Genomic DNA, 16,990 nt, shown 5'->3' with positions numbered 1-16,990 from the left:
GGCACGTCTGAATGGCCGCGCTCGTTCTTCTGCGAGGGAAACGACAGCCGCGGCAAAAGCCGGGCCCGCCGCCCGCGACCGGCTCCAGATCCTGCGGCGGCCAGGCCGCGTTTTGCAGGCGGTCGCCTCCCCCCCCCCCCGGCTCCCACTCCCCCGGCCGCGGTCCTCCTCGGATGCTGCTTCTTGCGCCGTACTATTTGCGGCCAGTCTGGGCGGAAGGACACCGTGAGGCGCCGCGCCGCTCCCCCGCCTCCCTCCACCGCGGCGCGAGGGCGGCGCAGGGATCCGCGCCCGCGCCCGGCAGTGCTGCGTCCGGGCTGTCACTCACTCCGCGATCGGCTCCGAGCACAGCCAGGGAAGCAGCCGCTCGCCCCGCGCCCGACCACGACCCGCCGCCCAAACGCCCGCCCGGCAGCCCGCCTTGCAGCCCTGCATCCCGCCAGCCGGCCGAGCCTCTCCGGGACTGGGACTGGGACTGGGAGCCGCCGCGGGGCTGCCTGGGCAGGGGGCGTCGGTTCCCGCCCGCCTTGCCATCGCACCCGGCCTCTGCGCCCGCGGGTCGCCAACACCGACGGGGAAGCAGCCTCTGGCGCGCGGAGCCCCCTTCTCCTCCTCCTCCTCCTCCTCCCTCGTCCTCGGCCGCCTGCGATGCTCCGGAGCCGGGATCTCGCCTGGACGTGGCTGTTCGTCGGGGCCGCAGGTAGGCGCCGCTCGCAGCAGCGTGGGAAAGAGGCGCCGCGGCTGGGCACGGGCGAGGATGCCGGGGAAAAGCTTCGCGCCCCGACCGCGCTGCGCTGCGCTGGGGGGCCAGGCGAGGCAAGCGCGGTAGCGGCGGCGGCGGCGGCTGCAGCCGGGTGCTCGGTCCCCTGCCGCGCCTGCCAGCGACTGGTGCGTTTCCCCGGGAGCCTCCGGGAGCTGCTGCTGCTGCTGTTGCGGCCGTGGGGGGGGGGATGCAGCCAGCCCCCCCCCGCGCATCCATTCTTCCTTCCCCGCCGCCTTAGACAATGGGGGTGGGCGGGCATGCGGGTCGGGGCGCCGCTCCCTGTTTGGATTGCAAAATGGACGCCCCCTCCCTCTCCCCCCCCCCGGACTTGGCCAAGCAGTGTGGGTCTTTGGGCGCCGGAGTTGACCTGCAGTCTTTCGGCTCCGCCGCCTCCAGTCGTGCGGGCGGGGAGACACGGCGGGATCGGAGCCGGGAGAAGCTGGTCCAGACGGTGCAGTTTGACAGGAGAAAGTGGCAACGGGGGAAGGCGGAGGGCGTGGACCAAGGGCACCGGGCGGAGGAGGAGGGGGAGGGCTCGGCCCTTGGCCTGGCGCGGTGCTTTTGGGGGGTAGGTGCCATGGGGGGGGCGGCAGAGGAGCCCCCTCCCCGCCCGGCCTGTGATGCCGCGGGTAGTGTCTGTTGCCAATTGCAGACAATGGGGAGAGGAGGGAGGGAGGGCGGGCGGAGGATGCTGCGGGCGGGGTGTTAATGGGGCCGCCGTGCGATGCGAGCAGCAGAAGGGGGGCTGCTTCTCTTTCCCCCCCTCCCCGGCTTCGCTCTTCCCTTTGGGATTATTCCTCCCGTCAATAACAGGACGGTGCCGTCGACCTGTCGCCTTTTGCGCAGTTATTATTTTGCAAACGCTGCAACCGGGGGGGGGGGGGAAGGGGAGAAGTAGGGATTCGTAAACGGGGGCGGGCGGGCGGAGGAGGAGGATGCATTTTGCAAATAGAGTCCGGAGGCAAAAGAGTCAACCCGGGATGAAAAATAAATGAACGGGGAACGGGGAACGGGCAGGGGGGGAGGGGGGCTAGAACAAATTGCGCAGGGGGACCAGGTGAAGCCGAGATGAATGGCCAGGCAGGAGGAGGGGGGACGACAGTTTTTTGGAAAAGCCCCAGCTGGGTGCAGCGCCCCCCCTCCAGCCCCCGGGTTGTTTCCCGTGTGTGTGTGTGTGTGTTGCGTGCCTTGGCGGAGACGCGGCGCGCGCGCGGCTGGGCACTGGAGCAGGAGCGGCGGGCAAGCGCGAGCCGCGGCGACGGGGCGTGGGCGGAGGCCTCGGCCAATCAGAGGCAGGCAGAGCGCGAGCGGGAAACGCCGTTGGGGTCTTGGTGGGCTCCCCCCCCTTGTCGGGCGAGCCCAACGTTCGCAGCAGCCCCGCCCCTCGCGAGCCCGCGCGCCCCGCCCATCGCCTTAAGGGGGAGCGGCGGCTGCGGACCCCCCCCCCCCGCCCTGCTTCCCGTGCCCCTCCCCAGACACCGTTTCTCTTCATGTCAGACCCCCCCACACACACACACACCGAGACTGGCAGAAAGCCCCCCTGGGGCAGCCACAGCCTCCCCATCACAGGAGCAAAGTGAAATCCCCCCCCCCCCCCAACCTGGCTTCATTACCTCAGTGGGGCTCCAGCTTGTGGGAGAGCGTGAGGGCAGCCATGTTGGATCTGGCCCAAAGGGTCCCTGTGGCTGAAGCAAGGCATGAGACCCCCCCCCCCCCCAAATAGGCATTCAGAGTTATAGCCTCTGGCTGTGGAGGTGGCTAAGAGCTCTCTCCCATCAATGTGGTGGTTTTTGTTTGAAAGCTGCGTTCGAAACCAGCGAACATCCTTTTGCATCCTGAGGTAGTTCTGCAGCAGGGATGTTTCCACCGCTGGGATCCAGGGAAGCACCCTAGGCATGCGTCGCCTCATTTGAGGACCCGGCCAGTCCTCTCCTGCCAGACAGGTGATTGGAAGAAGAATGGCCTATTGCACAAGGAAGTAGCGTCACTTGCTTGTCTGAGCTTCAGAAGACTAACATCCGAATGCAAAATAGGGACTCGGAAATGGCACGCTTTGCCACTTCCCTGCCTGTTTGGTGGGGCAGATTGTCTTCTGTTCGTTGCCAGCCTCAAGCATAGCTGATTTAATGACACCTTAAAGACCAAGACTGTTAGCGTGGAGGAGCAGTTGTCAACCACACTTCACTATGTCAGATGCACAACAGACAGGTGAGGTATACGTGAACACATGAGAGCCAGTGTGGCATAGTGGTTAGAGGGGTAGACTAGGACACGGGAGTCTCAGGTTCAACGCCCCACAAGACTATGGAAGCTTATTGGATGGCCTTGGGCCAGCCACATAGTCTGGGCCTAACCTACCTCGCAGGGTTGTTGGGATAAAATGGTGGAGAGGAGAATGATGTAAAGCCTCTTTGGGTCCCAGTTGGGGAGGAAAGTGAGGTGTAAATGAAGGAAATGGTATCACAACCTGCTGTATCCAGCCAAAACAACAAGCCCAGGCTTCCTCCGTCACTGCCCATTGTAGGACTGCTAAACAGCACTGTCATGGTGGCCCCATGTAGTTGCATGCCATGGCATGCTTTCACAAGTTTTTCTCTGAGGCATCCTTTCTCGTTTTTATCAATGAGAAAAACCTGAATCATTCTTCGAGAAACCCTAGATGATGCAGAATATGGTTGGGAAGCACAGCAGTGGCCACCTGGGTCCCCTCCCCTTCCTACACCTCCAGGCCTGTAATTGGCCATTTTGGGAGGGAGGGGTAGGACAACATGACCATATATGGTCCTATCACATGATAAATGTTTAACACATTTTAAAAATATATGTTAGCTCTCACTCATTCCAGGGCTGTCAAGAAACCCCAGGGTTTCATGAAACCCTAGTTGAGAAAGCCACCTCTGAGGCATCTCCTTTCAGTCTACTACTACTACTACTACTGCTACTACTACTACACACTGTGTCCAAATACTATTGAACTTCCTTAGCAGTACTGAAGCTCTGTGGGGATGCCCTCTTTGCACCTGATGCAAGGGCATTGCCCATATTCATTCATCCTTCACATTTCCTGTGAAACTTACATGTATGGGGTGATTTCATGCTCACTCACAACAGTCCTTTGATATATGCAAAAGAAAACATAAAGCTTCCTTATACTGAATCATACCAATGGTGCATCCAAGTAAGTTTCGTCTACTCAGACTGGTAGAGGGTCTTTCATATCATCTACCACCCAATCTTTTTACTACTGGATGCCAGGGTTGAACCTGGGACAGATTTTTAGCATTGCATTTGGTATTTCTTGTTAAATTGTAAGCTGCTGCAAGAGTGGTGGGTAACAAGTTGAAACATAAATAAAAATAAATAAATAAGGCACTTAAGACACAGAGAATGATTGGCCTATGGTTATCTAGTGACAGACTAGTGACAGAAGCATGTTTGATGAATTGTTCCTGTTTATGTTCTATGTGAAGCCCCTGAGCCTCAGGGGAGGGTGGTATACAAATGCAATCAATCAATCAATCATGACCTAAACAGCAGTTGAAGCTTGCATCTCCCCATCCAAGCCTAACATCTGAATCCAGCAACTCAGCCTGTGATTGTATTACAGACCACATATTCTTATGATTTACACCATTCATTAAAAATACCCTGGTGTAAGATGCCTCCTCTGGTTTTGTATTCAGCTCTGTGGATTAGAAATCCCTTGCCCCATAAGTATGCATGGAATGTGTGAACCAAGAACCAAGAATATGTAGCCAAGAACTTTTTACAGTTCTTGTATCACTGCTAGGTTAAACAATGTTGAGAAGTAAAAAATTGGATCAAGGGATCTCATAACTATTATCAGTTGTCTAGTCCAAACATGTCTTAGGTTGAGAACATACAGGACAGATCCACATCCATTCTGAAGCTCCTCAAAGTGAATGTGTTGCTTCCATGGACCACTTACAATTGATGCCAGTTGACCCTATTGATCGAGGCAGTCCATCAGGTTCTTGTATTTCTGCCCTTTCTCTAGCTAGTTACTTGTTTATACTACACCTCAGTTGCCATATACAAATTATTAATAAAAATTAATCTATTATCTGCAGATACAGGATACAAAAAGGGAAAAGAGATAAGAAACAGGAAACAGGTTTGGTAGTAGAGCTATGGGTGAAATTTCTTCTGACTAGGCCACTACCCAATATATTTCTTTTTTTCTCCACATCCCTTGAACATCTTGCTTTAATGATGACTGAATATGAATATCTCCATTTTTCTGAACTGTAGATGTAGATTTGTTGATCTAAACAAATATGTCTTTCATGCTGACCTGCCACCAAATACCAGACTTTAGTTGTTAACTATCAGCAGTTGGGAACAAAGCTTCAGAGGACAAGGGATGCTAAGAAGCAATTTCCAGAGGTGACTGTTGGGTATGGCAATGACCCTCCATTTTAAAAGGATACTTCTGCAATAATATTACTATGGTCAATGATGCCTATCCAGGTGGCTTGAGGGTATGTCTCAAAAACTTGTTGGAAGCTACAGAACCCGCATAACATGGAGAATCCATTCACATATTCTAAAAAGCTAAAACCAAATTATGGCAATGAGAATATTACTTGGAGTGCAGTAGTACCTTTGAGACCAACAAGAGTTTTGAGTATAAACGTTTGAGAGTCAAAGCTCTCTTTGTCAGACACGGTAGGCCTACTTTTGTTTGTTGAATCTTATCCTTCTTAAAAAATAACCAAGAATATAAGAAAGTCAAAATGGTGAAAAGTAGAGCTCCATCAGCCAAATGATGATGATAAAGACTTGTCCACTCTTTACAGTATGGATTGAAGGGAGAAGCAGGCATTAGATAGGGTGGGGGTTGTGAAGAAATCTACAATATGCCTCAGCTGTGATCACCCAGTGGGAGGGAAACAAAGACTTCCCTGGCACCCCCAACACATCTTTCAAAACAGCCTTTCCTTTTGTTTACAGTTTCTGTGTCCAGTGATACTGACACCCTAATTTACTTTTCAAATTAAAACCTCGTTTCTTTTATAACCCAGACCTTGATTTATAGATCCAGCAGATGGCTCTTCTTCATGTATGCCCATGCTGAGAATGAGACATTTAAAAAATAATATTAGAAACCTTTTTTTATATACAATCCTTGCACATATTGATGTATGGACTTGAGCATCTCGGTCTTGACCAGTTGAGTTTTTATTTTTAAAGGGGGCACTTAATCTAATGTTAATTTAATGAATTTCAGAGTTTAAAAGACTGTGGCTGTGCTCCAGATTGAAAAGTGCCTTCATATTTTCCTGGCTGCTCTCCAGATATATTTTACAGATATAATTTCTTTTGCCTTTGGTCGTAGATAAAGCTTGGCTCCTTACCTCTGAAAGATGGACTAATATATATATATATATTTCATGTTACAAATTGGCATGGGTTGGACGGCAGGAAAGCAGAAACAATTGGTGTGTGGGGAGGGAGGAGGAGAAACCTCACCTGCTGCCATCAGTCTGGAAGGATCAACGAACAGCATTCGAGTAAGACTAAAAGGACGTTTGCGTTAAAGACAATGCCATCCTTCATATTGATCCCTGAAGTCTTTCAGTGTATATGTAGCCAACACCCCTCCCCTTTCTATTGAAGTACCTTTAAGGTTTTAAGTATTATTTTGTACCAGACGAACAAATGGCATCCAAATTTGAGTTGCATAATTCTGGTCTGACTTGCCTTGCATTGACAGCAGTGTCATCCATGTTTACATTTAGAGTTGGGGAGATATCAGGCATCTAATCATCAGAGTCCTAAAATGTTCTGGAGTTTTAAAAGGTTTTTATGCAAAAGGGCAGTGCCTGAATGTTGATTCTGGCTGCTAAGTATTCAAAATATTTTTCCGTCCTTGTACTTACTGTTTGGGGAAAGCAGACTGTGATGTTATATAATACACATAATTTATCTGAAAGGTTTGTGTATTGGGGAGAGGATTGACAGTACTCTGTAAGAATACTACATTTTTTTTTGCATTAATTGGCCATGGTTCTTAAATTTTGTTGTAGTAAGCCTCCCTCTGCGTGCACCCAAGGAAATGGCTGCTGCATACTATCTAGGTAACATGGCTCATTCTTTGGGGGATGTTTATCTGGAATACCACTGTGATCACTGCTGGCAAATAGCCCAGGCCCAAGCTCTGGGTTCTGTTTCCCTTCATCTCAGCGCCACCTGCCCTGTGGCAGCCTTTTACACTTGTACTGGGACCTGATTCAGGATGACCTATGGATGGAAGCATGTTTGGATATGTGGGAATTGTCTTTAATTGGTTATAGTTAATATGGGTGACTGTATTGGTCTGAAGTAACAACGAATTTGAAGTCCAGTGGCACCAACATAGACCAACAGAGTTTAATTTTGGGTATAAGCTGTGAACTATCTGGCTTGGATAGCCCAAGCAAGCCCGATCATGGAAGCTAAGCTGGGTTGGTCCTGGGTCACTTGGAAGGGTGACCTTTAAGGAATATGAGGGTTGTGGTTAGAGCAGGGCTCCATGAGAGCTCCCCGAGGACTCCCCAGCCTTTCCTCAGTGGACTCTGCCACGAGCTATTCCTGGCACTGCTGAAAACAGGCTGCTTCCATTGACCTGGTGGTAGTGTTCGGAATTGGTTACCATGCCTGGGAAAGGGGATGAAGCCTGGACATCTACCCTTGCCTTCTTTCTCTCCCCATCCCAGACTTCCTCAGGCATGGCAGGGAAATGTGGGTAGCTGACATAATTTCCAGCCTGGTTCTGGGGCTCCTCGAAGCCAGTAAATAGTTCAGGGTCTCCTCCGTGGTCTAAAGGTTGAAAAGGACTGGCTCAGACTGCCGGATGAGGATCGGAGACCATGGTTACAATCTCCATTCTGCCACGGAAGCTGCCTTGGTGGCCTTGTGCCACTTGCACATTCTTAGTTTAAGCTGCCTGGCAGAGATGTTGTCAGAATAACATGGAAGACCAGATAATGATGTAAGGCACTTTGGGTCCCAATTGGGGAGAAATGAAGTAAGTAAAGAAATACGTTGCATAATGTGTAGAACAAATCTAGGATCGTCCTTGGGATGGGTGAGAAAATAACTGCATCTCCCAGGCATCCTTCTCTGTTTGTGGATTTTTTGTTTTTTGCACATTTCTGCAAGGGAGCTCTGTCTGAGGAGGAGCAGCAGCCCACTCATCAATGAGTTCTGTGCAGATATTCCCACTGACTTATTCCTGACAGCTTGGAGAAGGCGGAGGGATTCCTTGCCAGACATTTACGCCCTTTGTTAGGTATTAAAATCATAGCAAATTTTGAAGGTCAAATGTGTGCTGGTCGTGGCCTCCTTTGTTTAGGGAAGCATGGTGGTGCCAAACCTCGAAGCACTGCTGATGCAAAGTGATGCAAATTAGCTGGGGTTGGTGATAGTGCTATTATGCCCTTTCCTGTGTGTAATGTTGAAATGCTGCTTCTCTCTTGCAGCTGCTCATTAGGAGCTTTGCCTTTTGATGTTGCCCTGAGAGCCAAATGGCAGGTTTTCACACACACTTTTAATGCATTGCGTTTATAACTGTCTCACAAAGCCACCAAGGGCTGGAAGGAAGCATTCAGCAAAAAAGAAAAGAAAAGAGAAATATATGTGCTGTTGAATTCACAGGTCAGTCTGCATCCAAAGAATGGATAATAAAGCAGGGAAAGACATTGCAGGATGAAAGAATACCTTGCTTTATGGTCCAGATTATGTTCATGGCAGTTCTAGGATTAGAAGTTTGATATTGGTTGTGTTCTAATTATGATTCCCGTGTGGTGATATACAAAGGTCGTATATTTTACCCCTTACATTGCTTGTGATGAAATAGCATAAACCGCTAGAAGTGTAAACATGGCAAGAACTAAAGGCAAGGATGCAACGTTGCACCTACAACTGCGGTTTTCTCTGCATGGTTGGGTGATGCAGTCATAGTCCTTCTGGGAATGAGCAGTGTATCCTGCCTCAGCAGCAGTGGGGGTGGGGCTTTAGCCCCAAACCAGCTGCCCTCCCCCTCCATTCGGAAAGTGCTCCTTTTCTGTTGCTTATTGTGATAACATTGGAAACGAGGACACCAAGATATAGACAGCAGGAGACATTCCTGGACATTCACCCTGCCTTCTGTATTCTCTCCCAGGCATTCAGAACTCTAGCTCCTGTTTGCAGAAAGGTAAACATTTCCTAAATACAGCAAGAATAATTTAAATATTTAGTTTTTAAAAACATTTTAAATCAGGGATGTAAATTTTATTTTGAAAAACAGCCATTCAAACCACCAACAATTTTAATGTTTTACATTTAAATTTTAATTGGAAAGGGCCTCAGATATGGGGAAGAGTTTTAACTCATCAGTTCCTTACATTTCTCAGTGTAGGTTTTCAATAACAGACTTGAAAAACAAACAGTAAACAAATCCTTATCATTTCATGTTTAAAGAGAAAAATATGGACTCAGTATGGGACAGCGTTAAAGCTTGGGGTAATAGGAAAGGGATTGAAAATAAAACAGACCCACTCCAGCCTGCAGGTCCTATTCCACCCTGCCCACTTCAAGGTGTTCCCAATACTTGGAGAGGCTTCTCTCCTTCTTAGATAATTCACCACCACCACCTGGCCCTTGTATGTAATTGCTCGCTGAGAGGGTCAGGACTCCCAGTTTTCCTTCCAAGTTCTGAGGCCATGCCTCTGTGTCTCCCTGTGGGGACAGTTTATTGTCTTGTGTGCCCCTGAAATAATAGCTGCTTGCCAACTTCTGGCTTTCTGCTCTGGTATTCCTTTTACAGTACCATGTCTGAGATGGTGGAGGTCTATGTGATAGAGAGAACCACAACTAGCATCAAAAGTTATAATGTATTAAAAGAAAATTTTCACAAGCATGCTTTTAGCACAGTACCATACTGAACAAGGGATCCAAAAGAAATGGGTAATACGTAATCCCTCTATCCCTCCTGCTACACATGCCCTATCCGATGTTAAAATATAGGACAGGCTCTTTTTGTTTAGGAAGTTACAAATCTCTACAGAGTTCCCCTTACCTTGAAGCTTCCTTCAGCAAGCACATGGTCAATGGCTGCTCCCAGTTAAGAATTCTGTCTGTTCTCCTGGACTCAGTACCAAAGGAGGCCTCCTCCTTGCTGCAAGGATTTTTATCCTTTTTCCCACCCACTGACCAGGTCAGGCTGATCAAAGATGAAGATTCCAGAAAATTTCAGAATTTTCCTTCCTGGAGAATATTCCTCGAGCTTTTCTAGTTTAAAGTTCCCCAAATCTCTGTTCCCTGTTTAGAGAAAGGGGGAGAGCTTGGCCCACCCATTACCTCTTCTGCTACCGTTTGTATGAAGAAGGACTGACATACCTCAGGAATATTCCCTGTCATGTAAGGAGATCAAAGTCTGAGGAAGAGTGCTTGCACCCAAAAGCTCACGCCCTGAATAAATCTTTGTTGGTCTTAAAGGTGCCACTGGACCCTGATTTTATTGTGATACCGCAGGTAAGCAACTGAATAGATAGGTTTTCTCCTCAAGGGAGAGAAAAATACAATAAATTTCAGTCTGTACACACCAAGACTCCAAGGTTTATGGCGTACTCTGCTCAAAGGTTTCCCTTTTGTTGGGACGGCTTGACCCTTCGTCCTTACAGCTCCTTGTGCAGATCTATTCCACTTCAAATAATCTTGTATTCATTGAACTTTTTGAAACTTGACTCTTAATAGGTAAGAGGTAAACTTAGCATTTCAAGAGGTAAGGGATTCGGTGTATATAGTTTTGCAGCAGAACAGTGGTTTTGACATTTTCATAACATTTTTCTGTGAAGAAGAGGCATGTTATCTCTGCACACAGAGTTTTGAGGACTGCATAACCAAGTATCTGTGATAATGTCTTCTAGATAGAAAGAAACACCACAAATAATCTTACAGAAACCTCTGGGAGTGCAAACGTGCTCCCTGAGAACCTGGAGCTCCTTGCACTGTGCACACACCCATGACTTCTTCCCATCTGGTGGATTGTCATGCATGTTGCTCTCAGTGAAACTTACTAGATAGCCTCCTACCCTCTGCAGGCATTCTACCATCATGATGGTAGTTTCTCAGTCTGAACCTGCGTGGAGTAATTTCTGCCCAGGATTGCAGTTACTGTGTCACTGGCAATGCCTTGAACTATTTAATAGTCATTCTGATTAGATGTTTTGGCTTAATGTATGGGTTTCCTTTTGAATCAGGTTATATATTTTAAAAGAGGCATGTGAAAAAAAATTTATTTTTTACATTAAGAAAAAACATTAATATTTTTCCATCCTGATTAGAGGAGTGATTCTCATAGTGTGGAATGTGTCTTTTGGGGAAAGCACCAACTTTTTTTTTTTTTTTTACTCTGCCCAGTGTTTGAACACTAGTATGGCTAATTGCCTAAGAAGCAGGAAGTCCTGCAATGAGCTCATGGGCTGGGGGTGGGCAAGCCACAGGTTCTCAGGCTCAGTTACACACCAACAGTTTTGGGGATCATGTTACTGACTTGCCTTGTGGAAAGGATTACAAGAAAATAACTCATGTAAAACACTTTAAATAACCAAGAACGGTGTTATTGGCCACATTTCACTTTTGTGACTTGGATAACAGCTCTTCATTTCCTATAAAATGCAACATAAGAGTGCCCCCCCCTGTAAGTGCACACTGGTTGATATTCTGTGTCCATTATGGGAAGGCTCAATGAAATATTTTCTTTACGTAGTGAGGTGAAACTATAGCATACCTGGTGGCTATACACCACACCGGCTTCCAAGTGTCGTTGATATAATGATTTTAAAAAGTTTTGTGTTTATTTAAGATTAATTCTTAAATGGCTGGAATTACTCATTCCCAGTCAGAGATTTAGTAATGTATTTTTTCCTGATTCCCCAATGTTAGTTTTTGAACATTAACTTCATTGACAGTCATCCCTTTAAAAACTCAACTATGATTTCTAAGAAATTGATCATCACTTAATTGACATCTGGGTTTTCTTCCTGAAAATCTATGTACAAAAATATTTGGGACCAACTGTAATGTAGTGCCTGGCAGAGCTTAGATGTCCTGCTGGTTCTATTCTGGATTTCGTGTAAAGATGAGGCAGCTATAGAGATCTGTAAATAGTAATGCGTGAAGTGGGGGTGATGTCCTGGCTCAGACAAATGGGTGGAGCAATCCAAAAGAGAAACCCCCCCAACCCAAAGTTCTGCATGCTGTTATTTTACTAGTTCATTGAACAAACATTTGCAAGGCCAGTAGTGCCTCTGCTACTCGTTTGGCAGGATGGTTTGATTGTAAGGGCTTTTGGGAGGTAAGCCAGTTTTGCTGAGACATGAACCTTCAAACTACAATTGAAATAAAATCCTTGGGAGAAGGAGAAACTGGCAAGCAGCGATTCTCTTGCTAAGTAGTGGGTTGGAAACAGAGAATGTCTTTTGTATTGGTGTCCTACTGAAAAGAACGGGATAAGAATATTTTAACCCTGCACTTAAAGAACGATAAAAGAATTACATCTGGCACTTGTGGATTTTAATTCATAGTAGTAGAACGTTCCAAGAATAGTCTCCGTTGGGACTGAACAGCTATTAATCCGGGTGACACTGTAATGCTTTTGTTTTATAATTTTATAGGGCTTTAATTTTTTTTTTGCTAAAATGTGCTGATGTTAAAAGCTTGTTTATATGTTTTATATTTTTATCTGTCAGTGCGCAAAAAGAAAAAATTCAGTGAGTTGTTTACATCCATTCAGATAAAATAAACAAAAAAGAACCAGGAAATTCTAGAGATGGGGCTCCCTCAAAGTATAAGCTTAAATCCTGTCTGTGTTCATACATCCAGAATACATCTTCATTGGGCCTGAAATAGAAGTCCAAATCTGTTAGTGTTGATTGCAGTGTGACCGATCAGCGGAGTCATAATTCCCCTGCCTACCACCACAAGGGCTTTAGCTCTGATATCTGATAACATGCCTTATTTTGATATGCTTGTCCCAAAACTGAGACTGAAAATTGCCCGCTGACTCACTTGTGTTGTATGTTTTGACAATTTCCTGATTTGGGAAGCGCCACCATGAAAACTTCAGATTTAGCACCATGTAGTTAGGTTCAGGAGGCACCATCTTTTCTGATGTCCCTTTGCTAATTTGCTGGCAATGGTTTCCTTGCCACCTGTGGGGTAGTAGTAATAATAATAATAATAGTAGTAGTAATAATACTGATGGTTTTTTGTACCCCATTTTTAATACCCCAAAGGAGCCGCAAAGTGACTTATAATCACCTACCCCTCCTCTCCCCACAACAGGTGAGGCTGACAATCCCTCAGAAAGGCCAAAAGTCCTCTGTATTTTAATTTATCTTTTAATTGGAATAATTGATTTGAGCACGTAGATTGTTATGTAGCTTTAAAGATATTGGTTTCTTTGTTGTTGTTAGGTGCGAAGTCGTGTCCGACCCATCGCGACCCCATGGACAATGATCTTAGTTTCTTAACTCGATACATATGTTAATCTGCATTCTCAGCAATCCCTCAGAACGGCCAAATGTCCTCTGTATTTTAATTTATCTCTTATTTGGAGTAATAGATTTGGACAATGGTAGATTGTAATGTAACTATGACTAGTATAATGCAATGCAGTTTGGAATGGTATATTGACACGTTTTTCTCTGGTCTGTGAACAGAGGAGACAGCCGAATGCTCCACTTCAGAGAAGATGATGCCCTGAGATGCTTCCATGCTTGAGAGGAGAGGGAAGGGGGCATGAGGGCAAGATCTCAGCTAACTGCTGTCAACCATTGATTATATATTTGCTCATCATTCTCTTAATGTAGACACCTTTATTTTCCCCAAGCAATGTTTCCCAAGCAATTCGATCTCAAGCAAGCACAAAAAAATGCCAATTGCTGGTTTTTCCTCTTTATCTCTGGAATCTATTAGCCATTTTCATCATGTTGTATGTAAAGCTGCTCTTACAATTTGCTTGTAAGTTTGAACCGATTACTTCCATTCCATGACTGTATCTGAGGAATTGTGCGTGCACACAAAGGCTCATATACCTTGAATAAAACATTGTTGGTCTTAAAGGCGACTCTAAATTTGTTCTGTCTCAGACCAACATGGCTTCCCACTTGAAATTATATTGCCTAAGACTTTTTGTGTTCCTTTTGTATCTGCCTACAAACCCAGCTAAGGTCATGATCCGTCCTTGCAGTCACTTGTCGAAAAGATGCCACTCCAAATGCTAGCAATGGCAGGTCTCTGCTGATAGAAAGGATTTTGACCCAACCTGACCATTACTGTCCTCATGCCCCCTCCCCTCTCCTCTCAAGCATGGAAGCATTACTGTCTTCTTCAGGGGTCTTGCTTTGGGTGCCCTCTCCTCTGAGACTAGATGGACAGCCAAAGGGGAATGCATCTTTACTGTGGAATTCTCTACCAGTGAAAGGAGTGTGGGCACAAGCATGGATAGCTTGAAAAGGAGGCTAGACAGATTTGTGCAGGAGAGGTCCATTCATGGCCACTGACTATGGTAACTGAAAGGGGCATCCATCTGTGGAGGCAGCAGACCCCTGAGAGATCACTGCAGGATAGGGAGTTGGTCTCTAGGACCCTGTTGCTTGGTTCTTCACCATTGTGTGAAAGGTTGTCCTGGATTAGATGACAACAAAACAAAATCAGAGTCCAGGGGCACCTTTAAGACCAACAAAGATTTATTCAAGGCGTGCGCTTTCGAGTGCAAGCAGTGCTGCTTCAGACCAGCATGGCTGCCCACTTGAATCTGGATTAGATGGACTACTGGCCCGACCCAGCAGGCTTTTATGCCCCTAGCATGAGAAAGGGTCACCCAAACTGTGAAAATCTCTTCCCAGGGACATCTGTTTATTCTATCACTGTCTTCCGCCAGTGGGTGGAGGCCCTTTTTAAATTTCAAGTGCCACTCCCTTATTTATCTTTGTTTTAATTGTGTTTCCATATGTAGAGCTTTTAAAGCTGATTTTAACTTTGCCATCTTGTTGGCTCTAATTGGGTGGAAAGGCAGGATACAAATGTTTCTGCATGCCAAGCATGTGGTCTGGCACTGAACCATGCCCTCACCCCACAAAGCTGCGTGACAAAGTGCAGTGCTTGAGATGGTCTTTTCCAGACCTTATGACGCTCTCTGATCAAGACCTTGCCTCATGTATAGCTAAGGGAATTTGAACAAGGTAAGTTTGCCTGGCTATTATGTTTGTGTTGAAGTCTTCAGCAAGCCAGCTGGCCAAGATCTACAGAAGGTGTCACTTTCAAAATCAAAAGGAGAGAAGAACAGAGAGAAAGAGAGAGGAATATAGTCATGAAATTAAAAAAGAAGTCCTTAGATTCCTCCCATTTCTCACATCTGTTGTCAGAAATCCTAGCTATTTTTTAAAATAATCATTTTCTGAAATTCTAGCCCTCGTGGGATGCACAGTGCTAAAATTACTACTATTATCCTGCATTTGTACACTTGGAAGAAATCATCAGACCTTCATGAGCAATCTACATAAACATATTGATGTCTAAATGTGTTTCCTTACAGTTTTTAAATATTACGTTTTTGGGGTGGATTAATGATGACAGAGTTTCTATTGTTGGGTGTTAAGAAAGACTAAATTTAAACATAACAAGCTAATTTGGTTTTGTTTACAAAATATTGGCAAATTGGCCCAAATGTTTGGAGTTATTGAATGATCTTATGCTTGAAAAGGAAGGGTGGGAATAATTGAAGAAACCTCTGTGTTTTTTTTTAAAGCAATGCTTGTTGGTGGTTCTTCACATGCTACTAAAAAGCAGTGTGTCTTTGCATATTAATCACCACTTGAAAGGGTGCTTGCATGCACAGAGAAGTCCTATAGTGTGCCAGAGGAGGAAAAAAAAAACGGAGGGGGGAGGGGTTGTGATTGTTTTTCTGAAAAGGGTTTTTATTCCATTCAAGTGAAAAAGCTGAAAGTGGGAGAATTACTGCAGTGTTTTGTGCATGAAGGAACCCCCAGTTGGTCATCGTGTTTCACGTGGCGCTTGGAAGGAGTCTGAATGCTGAGGGTAATGTCAGTGATGTCATCTGGAGATGTACAGATGTGCTGGCTTGCATGTGCCAATCCTCCCTTGCAGGAGAGGTAGAGGAAAGGTTTGCTACAGCATGTAGATAGAAAGACATGGTACAGCGTTGTGTGTAAATTGGAAATCTGCTTACATTTACATGTCTTGGATATGCCATGGGCTCCCAAGTTCTTTGTCCTGTGGAAGCAGGGTCTGTTTTATACTTGGGTCGGAATCCAAAGAATTTCTTAGGCGCTTCCAAGATTTTGGGCCTATCCAGCTTTGACCTCGTTTCCTTTAATGGCACCACGCCATACAAACTACTTTTGAAAACCAGCAACAGTGATGCTCTGTGGCCTCAGTTGATCAGTGATTTCAACCTCTTTCTTAGTAATAGACTTAATTAATTGATTTGATCATGCTCCAAGTTATTCAACCGTTCCTGCTCATGAATTTTGCTGGGTTGCAGTTGAAACAATGTACTGGTGCAAGCATTTTAAAAAGTAATTAACTTCCTTTGCATAAATATAGACTGCAAAGAAAAACCAAGAGCTTTGATATTGTGATTTTAAGTGAAGCTGCTTGAACTCATGAGAATCTGTGCAGAAATGAATCACAAGAACAGAACGTCTGATGCTTGCGGACTTCTTGATTATGGGTTGGTTTTCAGTGAGTTGCGACAAGAAATGGACGCTGGAAATCTTACTTCAGTAGTTCTCTTAGGATGAATGAGTAGGTCTCTGTTGATTTTCTGCTTGTGCTCTTGAAACTGGGCTAATCTGTGCTTGTTGTTTCTTGAAGGAGTGATATGTCTGCCACAAGTGGGCTTGTTCTTAAGTTGGGTGAATTTTTCTAACGTGAAAAAAGTCTCATGTTTTATAGAATTTATCTGATCTGATTCTAAGAGTAAAGTTTGTATACGCAACATGAAGGGCTTTGTGATATATAAAGAGAGGGCCTCAATTATTTCTTGACACTAAGCAATGGAAAAGTGAGTTTTCTGCATGGAAAAACTTTGTTTGCGTTGAGCATTTAGTCATGTCAGCTTCCTCTTGCATAGGGAGGTGGTCCTACGGTTTGGCCCTGGCCCCAGCCTGGTGGAACCAGCTCCCGGGAGAGTTGAGGGTCCTGCAAGATGGA

The 16,990-nt window shown here is 46.0% G+C and overlaps 1 protein-coding gene across 16 annotated transcripts in view; it reads left to right on the top strand.

The window, feature by feature from the left end:
- The first annotated feature begins 218 nt into the window (after nt 1–218).
- NCAM1 (neural cell adhesion molecule 1) overlaps nt 219–16,990 on the top strand; it is a 181,041-nt gene continuing 164,269 nt past the window's right edge. For all 16 annotated transcript variants that reach the window (XM_077306236.1, XM_077306234.1, XM_077306231.1 and 13 more), the window contains exon 1: nt 219–700. In XM_077306236.1, coding sequence (XP_077162351.1) covers nt 649–700 — 52 coding nt within the window. In that variant the 5' untranslated portion in view covers nt 219–648. The remainder of the gene's footprint in view (nt 701–16,990) is intronic.

Source organism: Paroedura picta, chromosome 12 (genome assembly GCF_049243985.1).
Source record: "Paroedura picta isolate Pp20150507F chromosome 12, Ppicta_v3.0, whole genome shotgun sequence".
Lineage (NCBI taxonomy): Eukaryota > Metazoa > Chordata > Lepidosauria > Squamata > Gekkonidae > Paroedura > Paroedura picta.
Note: the sequence above shows the minus strand (reverse complement) of the source record. Positions and strands in the feature narration are given on the sequence as shown.